Below are 13,210 nucleotides of genomic sequence, written 5' to 3' on the forward strand. Positions count from 1 at the left end.
CTCTCTCTCTCTCTCTCTCTCTCTCTCTCTCTCTCTCTCTCTCTCTCCCTCTCCCCCACACAGCGATCTTGGTAGCTTTCCTTATCTTCGCTGGGCTGGCCTTGGCTTCTGCCATCGGAACAAAAATATTAGGGTAAAGTGATAAACATCTCTTGCTGAGATTACTGCCGAGTACAGATAAATCCTCCTGCTGTATTTGTGTGTCTTGAGCCTGAACTGTGAGCGTGTGTGTGTTATGGACTTACTCCTGAACTGGTTGATTCGCTTCTTGTCCAGGCTTGACGTAGTGAAGGGTATCCTGTTCCGATTCAGCGGCTCCATGGAGACGGAGAGGCTCATCAACTCTGTGAGTGTTTGTGTAGAGAGGATATTTATTCCAACCACAAACTCTAGGACCTGATTTTGCCAGCCAAATGTCTTTTATTTATTTATTGCGGTTTGCATTTGAACTCTGCATTAAAAAGCTCTTTAAGAGTTTGAAAAAATGTGACACGAATAAAATGTGTTTTGATGATGCATCACTTCGCTCTTAGGGGCTGTTGACACTAAAATAATTAAAGGTTTTAGTGGAGAGTATTTTTAGACTCTTTCAAAATAAAACAAAATATTGAATATTTCACGTGTTCAAACCTCATAGTGGTCAAATCTTCTTGGGAATTGTCTTAACCATGATTTGTGAGTCCAGTGTTGATGTCTAACTTTCATATTCAGGAGCTGGGCTCCCCTAGCAGGACGGTGTCACCAGTGGCCGACAACATCCTCCCTCCAGCTCCCAGCCACAGCAAGAGGCTGCGATCTCTGGACACATTCAGAGGGTAAGGCCCTCACCCCTCACCCCTTCCTCAAAGACGGATATTAACTGAATTACCACTTGGCCTGATCTTTCATATCATGTGATTTTTTTTTCACTGCAGAGTGACATTCATTTTAGATGACTGACACTCATTAATGAGATGAGTCCCTACTGATGATATTAACATGGCTGCAGTCTTCTCCTCCTAAAGTGAACCACGCGGCCATATTTCGGTGGTATTTTAGTAGTGATGCATCTATTGAAACAAACACGTCTGTGTCACTTTAGTTCCGTTTGGTGTAACCTCGATGCTTTTTCTCTATTTGCTGTCAGTTTTTCCTTAGTCATTATGGTGTTTGTGAACTATGGAGGAGGGCGATACTGGTTCTTTAGACATGAAAGCTGGAATGGTGAGCCCCACCTGGTTCTACTTTTTATATGTTTAATCAGGTCAGAAATAAATCACAGATCTTGTCTGGCGTGGCGTTGCAGTTGATTTTTAAAGCCTGTGTTTTTCCCATTTTGTCTTCTTCCAGGCCTGACTGTTGCAGATCTAGTCTTCCCTTGGTAAGCCTTCATGAGATGTTCATCTTCTTTTTCTCTGCGTCTCCTGATCTCACTCTTAGTGTCGCCCCCCCCCCCCCCCCATTTGCCAGGTTTGTGTTCATAATGGGGACGTCCATCGCGCTTTCAATCAACTCCATGCTCCGTGCGGGCTCCACCCGCCGTTCGCTGCTGAGGAAAGTCGCGTGGAGGAGCGCGCAGCTCTTCATCATCGGCGTCTTCATCGTCAACCCAAACTACTGCCACGGACCGCGTGAGTACGAGCACACCGCTTCGCTGTCGACTGTAGTATCGAGAAACCATTCAGATGATTGACGACGACTTGTTGTGTTTCTGCCTCACGCTGACACTCGTCCACTCCACAGTGTCTTGGGACAATCTGAGGATCCCCGGTGTGTTGCAGCGCCTGGCCTGGTCTTACCTGGCTGTGGCCTGTCTGGATCTGTTGTTTGCGAGAGGTCATCTTGACATCCTTACAACGGTTAGCCAATGATGGAGTTCTGTCATTGTGATCTCTTGTTTACATGTGATGTATTTTACATATGTGTTTGATTGAGGGGCGTCTCTGTTCCCCAGGATGCTTGGTGGTCCCCTGGCCTGGACATCATGCTGTACTGGCCCGCCTGGCTGTGTGTGCTTCTCTTAGAAGTCATCTGGCTGTGCCTCACTTTCCTACTTCCTGTGCCAGATTGCCCAACGTGAGTAAAACCGGGCGCGTTTGTGTCCACGTAAAAAGAGAAGCGCTCAGCAAGCCACAAGGATTCGACCGCTTCTGAAAAGTATTTTGTCTGCGTGTACACATCATCAGAGAGGGGAAACGTGTTTAACCACTGCAAGCTAGCTCACGTTCCTTCGGATACGGTGACTCAAACTGGATCTGGTTTTTGAAACGATAAAGTGATGTGAAATTTAAAAAAAAGTTTGAGAGGCCGATGCTTCACCCCACATTGATAACACTGGCTCCCTCTGGTTCTGAACAGAGGCTATCTGGGTCCAGGTGGGATCGGGGACATGGGCTTGCACGCCAACTGTACCGGTGGAGCGGCCGCCTTCATTGACCGATGGCTGCTCGGAGAGAACCACATCTACCAGACTCCTTCGTCACGGGTTAGTGACCGCCAACACAACCCAAACATACCAGGAGCGGTGGTACGGTACTTTACACTTGAGTTGGCTTTAGTACATTTCAAATTCTGTTTCCGTTTCAAAAAAGATGATTTACGCAACTCGTGTGCCATATGATCCAGAAGGTGTTCTGGGCAGCATCAACTCCATCCTCATGGCTTTTCTTGGACTGCAGGTATGTTGCGTCTGTCTGTCTGGTTCTCTCTTCTTCTTTTATCTCTATTTCTGATGTCAAAATTCAGAATGATATAGCTATTAGTTCTTTTTATTGTCCCCAAGGCAGGAAAAATAATCTTACACTACAGAGATCTCCACACAAGTATAATATCAAGATTCCTTACATGGGGTCTCCTACTGGTAAGCACATTCTACAGTATGCACACACTTGTTTCAATTTACTGTTACCTTTAATTATATTGATGATTATGATCTGAGTCTCGATGTTTGTTTGAGTTTAAATTTTGCCGAGTGACTAATAAAGTCTCTTGTGGCACACAGGGAGTCATATCAGCAATTCTGACTAAGTGCTCCACTGACAAGGGCTTCATTCCCGTCAACAAGAACCTCTGGTAAGGTCTGCTGTCATGCACTTTCAGACGGGACGGGTTTTGCCCATCAGTTTCTTTTTGGTATCTGTTGACTCTGAATGCTTGAGGAAGTAGCTGTAAAGGAATAGGCAGTTTTAAAAAAAAAAAAAAGAAAAAAGAATTTGTACTGAAGGGCTGTCAGTTTTTTTTTGTGCCTACTATAATTTATGTTTTGGCTAGCTGGACTACAATTCATCATCCTAAATTTGGAAACCATAAATATTCCACCAGAAACCAGAGTGTCATTAGCTTAAGTGTTAGCGTGAGGCCACGTCAGTGCATGGGATTACCGTGCCGGTTTTGAACCTTCAGCCACTGTTTTTGTGTCTCGTATGAAAGTTAGACATGAGAGAAATCATTTTTTAAAAGCTCTCCACACCTACAGGGATATTGCTGATGAATACCTGCAGTAGGATGTCTTTGACAGCGCTGCATCACGTGTTCGTTTCATCTCCAGGTCTCTGTCCTATGTGACGACGCTGGCCTGTTTTGCGTACGTGCTGCTGGTGCTAGTCTACTACACGGTGGACGTGAAGGGGTGGTGGTCCGGAGCACCTTTCTACTACCCTGGTGAGCAGATTGTAGACTGGCAGGCCTGCCCCCCCACCTGTTCTTTTTTTTATACTTTAAACCAATTCGATCAAGCATTTGTGGAGATGTAGTTCAGAGAAATCAGATCAACCGGACTCACCGCGTCTAAATCCGCTCTTCCCTCCGATTCCCAGGTATGAACTCCATCCTCGTGTACGTGGGCCACGAAGTGTTCGAGGAGTACTTTCCCTTCCGTTGGCGCATGGCCAACAGCCAATCCCACGTCGAGCACCTCGCCCAGAACCTCGTGGCCACGTCCTGTTGGGTCTTCATCTCCTACATGCTCTACAGGAAGAAGATCTTCTGGAAGATTTAGAAGCGGAGGCCCCTAAATGATGGGACACTGTTGACATCAGAATTGAAGGAGGTCAAATCTGAAAATATTAGGAAAGCGGTCCAAACTATGGTGGTTATCTGTCACTACATTATTTTTCTTTCAACCAGCACATCTTTTAGTTTTTTAATTTCTTTTTCCAAAGATCTTGAGATACGCAGCGGCTGCCAAACATCTTAACTCACTCAGGAAGAACGCGTATGGTGTGGGAATTTGAGAACTGTGAACACTGACATTGTTGATCTGCCATTTAATTGTGTTATAGACGCTCGGTTTTCATTCCTCATCTTGCACCGCAGACGGCGGCAGCAGCAGCAGGCTGTTGCAGTGGTGGTTTGTTGACTTCCCTTTGGGAGAATCCCTGCTGCCATCTTAAAGTACTGTCGCATTGCTCTGAAAAGCTGATGTGGGTTATTGTGAGACTGACCCTTCCAGAGCAGGAGACATTAAAAGAGAAAAGGCAACCAATAATGCGTTGTGATCTCCTGTTTCCACTGCAGTGGATGATGGACGTGATATTCAAACAAGGGGAAACCAGCGTGTAGAGGTTTTTAAAATATGAATGTTAAACTATCTGCTGCAATGTTTCATTCCTCAGTCGTCTTTTTTTCCCCCAATCCTCTGCTCCCCCAGTGGTGCGACACATGAAGCTGTGTGTTACCAAGAGCTGAGGGGAAGTGAAGGAGGGCATGTGAGATGACTGTAGCCCACTGGAGGGTGCTTGCTTTGCATTTTTGGTCCATGCAGAAGGATTCATGTGTATGAGTTTCTTTTTGATCAGGGTTTTTTTTGTAACACAATGTTGGCATTGGCAGAAGTGATCTGCCTTTCTCTTGCCAAAAGTTAGCTATTTTGGAGTTTATAGAAAGCAATTGTACTGAACAGTAGTTTAATTATGGGATTCTGAGGTGTGGTGACATCTTATCTCACCATAAAACTGTTACTATTACTCTCACCATACTGCATGCATGTACGATTGGCAGGTATTACTTTTATTAACGCAGTCTGCAAAATCATATGTTCAGTCTGTGAAATATCCAAATGCTGTGGGTGATTTTTGGAATAATTCATCTAGTACTGTCTAAATTGATGAAAATCATTGTGCCAAACTTTTATACATTTTTTTTTATTCACAGTTTGAAAATAAGTTTATGTAATAAAATATAAATATCCAAAACATTATTGCTGTTTGACTCGTAATGTGTTCTCTTATCGGGCCCTTAAAGCAGGGTATAATGATTACTAGTTGTATAACTGCCATATGAAGACTTTATATAAGAATACATATTCTCCAGAGTTACAGTTCACGTAACATTATTTATCTTCAAGCTGTGTTTCCAGCTCTTCGACGTGGAGGCAGGTGTAGTTTGCTTTATTGCTCAATAAGCCGTGGGAATCGAGTTACAGTGTGGGTGCCTTGTGGAGGAGAAAAAAAAGAAGAAGGGGAAAAAAAAGCAAGTTGTGAGAGTGCCTCGGTCTCGCGATACGATCGGTCTCTCTTCATTCGTGTCTATTGTGAGAGTTTTTGCGCTCTCGCGCGACTTTGCAACTTTCCCACGCCTGTAGTTTTGGCGTCGACCCGTCGCCCCTCCCTCCCCCTGTTCTCACCCCTTTGCCCCGTCACACCTCCCCCTATTTTCTCTCCCCCCTGCTCTTCCTTCCAGTCTGCTTCTTCTGTTGTGCCGCTGGCTTTGGCGAGGGGGCTTTGGGGGAGGGATCTCGCGATTGTTGGACTCCTTTTTTTTTGGGGGGGGGGGGGGGGGGGAGTTATTTGGAAGATGGCGCCCGTTGTTACGGGGTAAGTGCTGAAATTCAAAGCATAATGATATTAAAAGTTTTTTTTCTCCTCGTGGTGAAACGCTGCCAGTTGGCGGTGTGTTAGAGTGATGTTTGTGGGTGTTAGGAGCGTTGCCGCGACCCCCGTAAGCTAACCGCACACAGTGCTGCTGTGCGGCTTGACGTGGGGTCAGTTATGCTAAACTATTCTTCGTAGTATTGCCTGGCTTCGCTGCCACTTGTTGACTTGTCGCACGACACGGACCGTTTCAAACTACTTTAGAAACTTTCCCGGCCATCGACAGAATGTTTTTATAACTCAAATAACCTGCTGCGTCTGTTTAATGCGTGTTTCTACTGGCTGAGCACAGCTCCACTGTGACAATGTCTTCACAAACTAACGTGTCGCTCAGCACAGTGCTACATTGTTAACGTGCATTAAAATCATAGCGATCGCGTGGATTAGCCGTAGCAGAGTAACGCTAGACCAGTTCATCATCATCCTCGGCACACGTCTGCTGGTTCAATTTCATTTTTCCTCCTCAAAAAGTAGCTTATAAAAGAGAAGTTCGTAGTGTTGCTGTGCCATTGTGCGGTCACATTATTATTAACTGCTCAGAAACCAACAGAAGTAAATCCTGTATTATGTGTGAATGAATGCGTGGTATTACACCTTTATACACAGTATGATGTTTAAGACGTCACTAACATGCTCTTTGCCAACTCAGTTTATTGCCCCACTTTCTGTCAAGCTTGTTGTTGTTGTTGTTGTTGTTGTTGTTGTTGTTGTTGTTAAACCACATGTACACAACCCTGATGTTTTTTGTGTTTCTGCAGGAAGTTCGGTGAGCGACCTCAGCGTTTGACAAGGTAGAGAGAGAAACACAGGCAAACAGCTCAAAAACATTCAAATCAGTACGGGAACATTACGTGCAAACAACTTGAATCATGTTAATGTTTTATATATATATATATATATATATATATATCATTTGTTCTGTCTTCTGTTTGTTTCAGGGAGGCTATGAGGAATTACTTGAAGGACAAAGACGACCAAACGGTGCTCATACTGCACGCAAAAGTGGCACAAAAGTCATACGGCAATGAAAAGAGGTTGGTGCGGGAGGATTCTGATGGCGAAAGCTCACGTGTGCCATATGTTTGTTTGTTTGTTTGTTTTAAACGCCCGCTTGCCTCCATCAGGTTCTTCTGCCCCCCGCCGTGCGTGTACCTGATGGGCAGTGGCTGGAAGAAGAAGTTGGAGAGCATGGAGAAGGAGGGCTGTACGGAGCAGGAGGCCCAGCCGTGTGCGTTCATCGGGATCGGCAACAGCGAGCAGGAGATGCAGCAACTCCATCTGGAGGGGAAGGTGGGTCGGTTTTTATGACGACGCAGTGCCGCAGGGTGGGGGGTTTTTGATCGTTATTTCCATGTGACGGTGTCTCATACTTCTCTCATTGCACCATCGAACTCTCAGACGGAGAAGTGAAAGGGGGACAAACACAAAAGAAAAACCCTAACTTGTGTGGTTTTTTTTTTTAGCACTTCTGCACGGCTAAGACGCTGTACATTAGCGACTCGGACAAAAGGAAGCACTTCATGCTGTCGGTGAAGATGTTGTACGGCAACAGCGCCAACATCGGCTTCTTCCTCAGCAAGAGGATCAAGGTCATCTCCAAGCCCTCCAAGAAGAAGCAGTCCCTGAAGAACGCCGATTGTGAGTTGAAAAGAAAGAAGAAGAAAAAGACAGATGTATGGTTTCTAGGGCTGGGCGGTATACCGGTTCAACCGGTATACCGGTTTCAATTTCACGTACGATATGAATTTTTCATATACCGTCATACAGCCGAAACAACTTCTGTCGCTCTTCAACAGGCAGCAAAATATATTGTTCGCCGCTAGAAGCGTTACGGTCGGAGCTAGTTGTCTTAAGTGTATTGAGAGGGAACCCTAGTCATGGTCATAACTTTATAACAACAATTAACAACCCACAACTAATGCTCTTTAACGGGGCAAAACACCACGACACAACAGTTTGTGACACAAACAATTTGTAACACTAATAATTGTACATTTATAAAATTTCACCGCCTAACTGCATGCTGGGTACAGCTCGCTAACAACAGTCTGCTAACAGCTGGGTGAGGCTCTGTCGCTCCAGTAACATTACATGAAAGAACAGAAAAGAGCGATGCAGGATGAACAAAGACTGAACAACAAAAGGTATTTTGGTTAGACACACATGCAACGCTGATTACCGTGTAATATGTGTGGTATTTGTTATAAATGTACGTTGGTACATAGAGGGTGATAAGAAGCTGTACATGGAGGGACTTAGGACCCTGGGGAATGTAGGTGAAGGAAACAGGAAGTGACAGAACGGAAGACACGCCACACAAACAGCTGTTCACCGGTAGGCTGGCCGGTTCTTTTCGACGTTAATTAATTGATGCTTTAACGCGAGAAAAAAAATACCGTGATATACCGTGAAACCGCCAGAATCTTACAAAATACCGTGATATGCATTTTTGGTCATACCGCCCAGTCCTAATTGGTTTCACCGCGCATGTGACTCTTTTCTCTTTCCTCCCCAGTGTGTATAGCCTCAGGGACTAAGGTGGCGTTGTTCAACCGCTTGCGTTCCCAGACGGTCAGCACCAGGTATCTTCATGTGGAGGGGGGGAACTTTCTTGCTAGCTCCCAACAGTGGGGAGCCTTCTACATTCACCTCTGTAAGTCTTCACCTGCATTTATTTGTATTTATTTTGTATTTTTTAAATCCTCTGTGGTCATTTCCATAGTTTTTTTAAATATATTTGTTTATTTCAAATGTTTCTTCTCGTGTCCCTTCGCTGATCTGAAACACCTATTTAAAGGTAGAGAGGAAGTTATAGACGTGTAAGTAAGTTCTGTGTCGTTTTTGTTCAGTGGACGACGAGGAGTCTGAAGGAGAGGAGTTTGCTGTGAGAGATGGCTACATTCACTACGGCCAGACGGTCAAATTGGTCTGCTCTGTCACTGGCATGGCCCTGCCCAGACTGGTACGCGCGTGTCTGTGTCAGTTCACGCACACGTAGGCGTGTTTATAACTCTACAGATTTGTATTGTTTGTGTTTGTTCTGCACACGCGTACGTTATCTGTTTTCCCGACGGGTGTGTTCGCCTCGATCCCCTCAGGTCATTCGCAAAGTGGACAAGCAGACGGCGTCGATGGATGCAGACGACCCGGTGTCCCAGCTCCACAAGTGTGCCTTCTACCTGAAAGATACGGACAGGATGTACCTCTGTCTGTCGCAGGAGAGGATCATCCAGTTTCAGGTGTGCAGTCCAATCACACACACACACACACACAGTTTTAAGTAGTTTTTAATTTAGTTTTTAATTTGAATTGTGCTTCCTGAATCTGGTTCTTGTAAAATCTCAGTTAAATAGCAGATCGTTGAGATTAAAAGAACCTTTATTTCCTAATCTTGAGTTTTCCTATAAAGTTGTGAAACGAGAGGAGCCGCTTGCTCTGAATGTATTACTTCTCTTCATGATTACACTACAGTGTAATCTTTAGCTTGTGCCTGCTAATAGCGGGGTACGTAATGCATTTTTAACATGGGGATTGGTGGATTTTTGTCAGAATGCACCTCAGGAGTTGTAGTTAACACAAGCTCGTACCTCCAGCTTTTTATGCATTAAATAAATCAGTACCCGCACAGAGCTCCGCCCATTTGTTTTAACGAGCACTCCAGAGCAACAGAAGAAGAGAGTCTAGTCTTTGTCCCCGTCGTTGGTAAGCTCCTGCCTGACTCTACGGTAGCTTGCGCACGTGTTTTCTAAATATAAAAGTGGGTCGTGAATTTGTTTTCGATGTTTTTCCTCCAGGCCACACAGTGCTCTAAAGAGACTAACAAGGAGATGGTCAACGACGGGGCGTCCTGGACTATCATTAGCACCGACAAGGCAGAGTACACCTTTTATGAGGGCATGGGCCCCGTCCCCACGCCGGTCACACCTGTCCCCGTGGTGGAGAGTCTGCAGGTATGCACGCAAACCTTTTCCATTGAAAATATGCTCGTTATGCGTTTTACACAAGTGCTATTCTGATTACCGACTACTTCCTGTTTTAGTTTGTACTCTACTGGTAGGGACCTTTTTTTTTTTTTTTTTTTTTTTCTCCCGTTTTAAAGGGTTAAAACCTTTTTTTTTGTGTCCGAAGTTAAATGGCGGAGGAGACGTGGCGATGTTGGAGCTGACCGGACAGAACTTCACCCCTAAGCTGAGGGTGTGGTTCGGAGACGTGGAGGCCGACACCATGTACAGGTGAGCGTTTACATCTGTGTGTGTATGTGTGTGTGTGTGTGTGTGTGTGTGTGTGTGTGTGGCGCAAAACCAACCGCCAAACCCTGTCTCATCCGTCTGTCCCCTTAGATGCGGGGAGAGCGTCCTCTGCGTGGTGCCGGACATCTCCGCCTTCAGGGAGGGCTGGCGCTGGGTGAGACAGCCGGTCCAGGTCCCCGTCACGCTGGTCCGCAACGACGGAGTCATCTACTCCACCGCCCTCACCTTCACCTACACCCCCGAGCCCGGCCCGCGGCCCCACTGCAGCGCCACGGGGGCCATCCTGCGGACGCGCAGCGCCTCCTCGTCGTCACCGGCGTCTTCCTCCTCGCCGTCGTCCTCCCTGGGCGGGCTCGGGGACGGCCACGGGGCGTACAGCTGCAGCGACTCGGGGGGGGCTTCGACCATGTCGCTGCTGTCCCAGTGACTCGGGACGAGCGGGCGGCGTTCTCGCGCGCGCCTCGAATGACTGAGCGGGAGAATGCGAGCACGGACTTGTGAGCCAAAGAGGCTCGTGGACCTGCGAGGGATCGCACGCAGAGTCGGAGGCTCTTCATCGGAGGCTCTTCATCGGAGGCTCTTCATCGGAGGGCAGCTGTGATGCTAAAGAGGGCTGGGGAGGAAAAAAAGACAAGCTTAAAGAGAATACTTGGCATAACTGAAGACTCTTTGTCTCCCTCTCCTGGTTTGTTTCGGACATGTCAACAGCCGCACTCAAAGGACTTTGATAGTCAAGATCTTCACCTGAAAGAAGACTAATCTGCCGTCTAACTCTCACAACGAACTGATTTGTACAAGAGGCATCTTGGTTTTGTTCATGACTCTGGGTTTGTAGGCTGTTTCCACTTTGCTCTCTTTCTACTGAGATCATGTTCTGACTGACGTGTGCAAGGGAAATGTTGTAAGAGTAACATAGTTTTTACGGACCAAGGAATATCATTATTGTTGTTTTGTTCATATTATATTTTATAAGCTTGTGCCGAGGTACATATTGACTTTTCTTTTCTTTTCGGTATGATACTGCATAGTAAGTTCACTTTTGTTACCAAATAGAATTTGTGTTTTGTCTCAATCTTCTAGGTCAGCGGGTTTAACCGATCAGTCCCAAAAGACTTTCCCCAACTTTTTATATCAAAGATGACATTATTCATGAGTGTGTAGCGTATGTGTGTGTGTGTGTGTGTGTGTGATAACTTGTGATGCACTCTCAGTGTATTCTGGGAGACCAAGGTCGGTGTTTTCTAATCACTGTGCCGTTTTTTTTGTACCAGAGTGCTTCAACTCCAATCTAATCGTGCCTCTTTCACCACAGCGGTGCTTCTTATTCCACAGCGGTGAAGCCTTTTAGACAACAATGACTGTGTATGTAGAATAACTGCTGAGTCAAGGAACAAAGAAAGAAGGTGAAAACTAACATCTGTCTGGTCACAGTAGAGATTTCATTCTGTGCACATGGCACAGCACTTAAAGGGACAGTTCACCCCAAAATCATTGATACATATTGTTCCTCTTACCTGTAGTGCTATTTATCAATCTAGGGACAAAGTGCCTTAAAAAAAATAAAAATACATTTGAAAAAAATCTGAAATCATGACGGTTGCTCAAGATAATTCACAGACCTCGTTGTGAGGAGTTTCATGTGGGAACTGTGGTTGAAAGAAAATAGTCCCCACATGAAACTGCTTTATGTGCCTTATAGTCCCATTATATTGGAGGGGGGGGCCTTTTTGTCAAATATAGCGTCTGACTGCAAATGCAACAGAACTCCTTTAAAGCTGCGGTTGTGCTTCGGGTCTTGCGCGATGAGGCGATGACTTGTACAGATTCAGACTCCTACTTTGTTCAGCAGCTTGAGCGTGAAGATGTCCCTTTGTTCTGGCTGAATAAACTAGTCCGGAATGATTAAAAGGACGTATCCTTCAAAATCACTGCACTGTATTTGTCAGGTGTGTGTGTGTTGTGTTTCAAGGAAATGTGTGGTGGGTCAGCCTGCTTGCTGCCACTTTTCATGGCGAACAATGTGGATCATTGGACACCTCTTTGTGGTACCACAAAGTCCCGGCCGAACGGTGCGCTCTCCTTCATAGAACAGTCCGACTAACGCGTCAGCTCTTGGTTTCATTCAGCGTTTCTTTCAGTCGCCAGTCGCTAAACTAAAAGCGCCTCCTCATACAGCGTTTTTTCGTGGCTCTTGGTTAATGGAAATCAGTGTCTCTGCTCCTCCCCCCCCCCCCCCCCCCCATGATGACATCGCTCCATCTTTTCATTCTGCTGTAATAGTCTTTCATAAGTAAATCAAGCCGCCGCCAAGGTTCCTCGTGGAAATTGTGTTGAATAAAAACAAGCTGAAGCTGAACGTCACTCAGAAGCGTTTGCTTGTGTTTTTTTAAAGAGAGCTTTCGTTTTTTGTTTTTGTTACTTACTTCTTTTCTCTCATCATCAACGAGTGGAGTATGTTATATAAATGTACTCTCTACTCACTCAGACCCTGCAGAGGCCTTATTGGACATGTGCCACTTGGGCATGCTCCACAGGCTACAGGTCAATGCTGGCCCACTATTTATAAACCGGGAGCTGAGTTGCTGGAAAGAAACCTGACACTTTGTTACTGTTTAAGTCGAGTTGTTACCGTGTGTGTGAGTGTTTGTGTGTGTGTAGTCCTGTGATCTCTCTGTGCCCCTCACACTCTTGATACTTCTAGTTTGAGGACACGGTACTGAATGCGTCTGGGTACGCTGGAGAAATCTTTGGCAACAGGTGCGCCATCGTTTACTTCATTCATCCACGTAGCTTGGAGATCTGTGAACAAGGACCCAGACGGCCGGGCCACACGCTCCTCCCAGCATGATAGTCTTGATCCTCACCTCCCATAGTGACGGCTAAGGAGGCCTTTAATTGACCCTCCAGTAAAGCCATAAAAACCAGACAGGTGGTGTAGTCAGCTGGCAGGAGTGACTGTTCTGTTGGTTTTACGTGTCCATGGTGTGGATTTGAACGCAGTTGCTCAGTTCTGTTACAAATGACATGACTATATAAAACTTCCCATTGGGTTCGCTGGATCAACGCTGCAACTCCGTGCGTTTCGCTGTGTGTGTGTGTGTGTGGGGGGGG

The 13,210-nt window shown here is 45.9% G+C and overlaps 2 protein-coding genes across 5 annotated transcripts in view; both read left to right on the forward strand.

Moving 5' to 3' along the window:
* Positions 1–5,174, forward strand: part of hgsnat (heparan-alpha-glucosaminide N-acetyltransferase) — a 7,848-nt gene extending 2,674 nt beyond the window's left edge. For 2 of the 3 annotated variants that reach the window (XM_031871959.1, XM_031871961.1), the window contains exons 5-18: positions 64–133; positions 277–346; positions 712–815; positions 1,127–1,203; positions 1,330–1,360; positions 1,450–1,610; positions 1,723–1,838; positions 1,934–2,055; positions 2,338–2,464; positions 2,571–2,657; positions 2,762–2,839; positions 2,981–3,051; positions 3,527–3,639; positions 3,795–4,080. In XM_031871959.1, the coding sequence (XP_031727819.1) occupies positions 64–133; positions 277–346; positions 712–815; positions 1,127–1,203; positions 1,330–1,360; positions 1,450–1,610; positions 1,723–1,838; positions 1,934–2,055; positions 2,338–2,464; positions 2,571–2,657; positions 2,762–2,839; positions 2,981–3,051; positions 3,527–3,639; positions 3,795–3,976 (1,409 nt within the window). In that variant the 3' untranslated portion in view covers positions 3,977–4,080. Of the gene's footprint in view, positions 1–63; positions 134–276; positions 347–711; positions 816–1,126; positions 1,204–1,329; positions 1,361–1,449; positions 1,611–1,722; positions 1,839–1,933; positions 2,056–2,337; positions 2,465–2,570; positions 2,658–2,761; positions 2,840–2,980; positions 3,052–3,526; positions 3,640–3,794 lie in introns of all 3 variants that reach the window. The other variant, XM_031871960.1, reaches the window with a different exon arrangement.
* Positions 5,175–5,757: 583 nt separating this feature from the next.
* rbpja (recombination signal binding protein for immunoglobulin kappa J region a) lies at positions 5,758–13,144 on the forward strand. 2 transcript variants are annotated; one of them, XM_031871962.1, is made up of 11 exons: positions 5,758–5,792; positions 6,608–6,640; positions 6,788–6,883; positions 6,974–7,139; positions 7,313–7,487; positions 8,365–8,502; positions 8,699–8,811; positions 8,948–9,088; positions 9,644–9,799; positions 9,978–10,081; positions 10,190–13,144. In XM_031871962.1, exons 1-11 carry the CDS (start codon positions 5,773–5,775, stop codon positions 10,524–10,526), a joined length of 1,479 nt encoding a protein of 492 aa, XP_031727822.1. In that variant the 5' UTR covers positions 5,758–5,772; the 3' UTR covers positions 10,527–13,144. The 2 variants fall into 2 exon arrangements, with proteins under 2 accessions (XP_031727822.1, XP_031727823.1); XM_031871963.1 differs by lacking the exons at positions 5,758–5,792; positions 6,608–6,640 and adding an exon at positions 6,661–6,685.
* Positions 13,145–13,210: the final 66 nt, after the last annotated feature.

The sequence above is a fragment of the Anarrhichthys ocellatus genome, unplaced genomic scaffold (assembly GCF_004355925.1).
Source record: "Anarrhichthys ocellatus isolate YVR2014 unplaced genomic scaffold, GSC_Weel_1.0 scaffold61, whole genome shotgun sequence".
In the NCBI taxonomy this organism is placed as follows: domain Eukaryota; kingdom Metazoa; phylum Chordata; class Actinopteri; order Perciformes; family Anarhichadidae; genus Anarrhichthys; species Anarrhichthys ocellatus.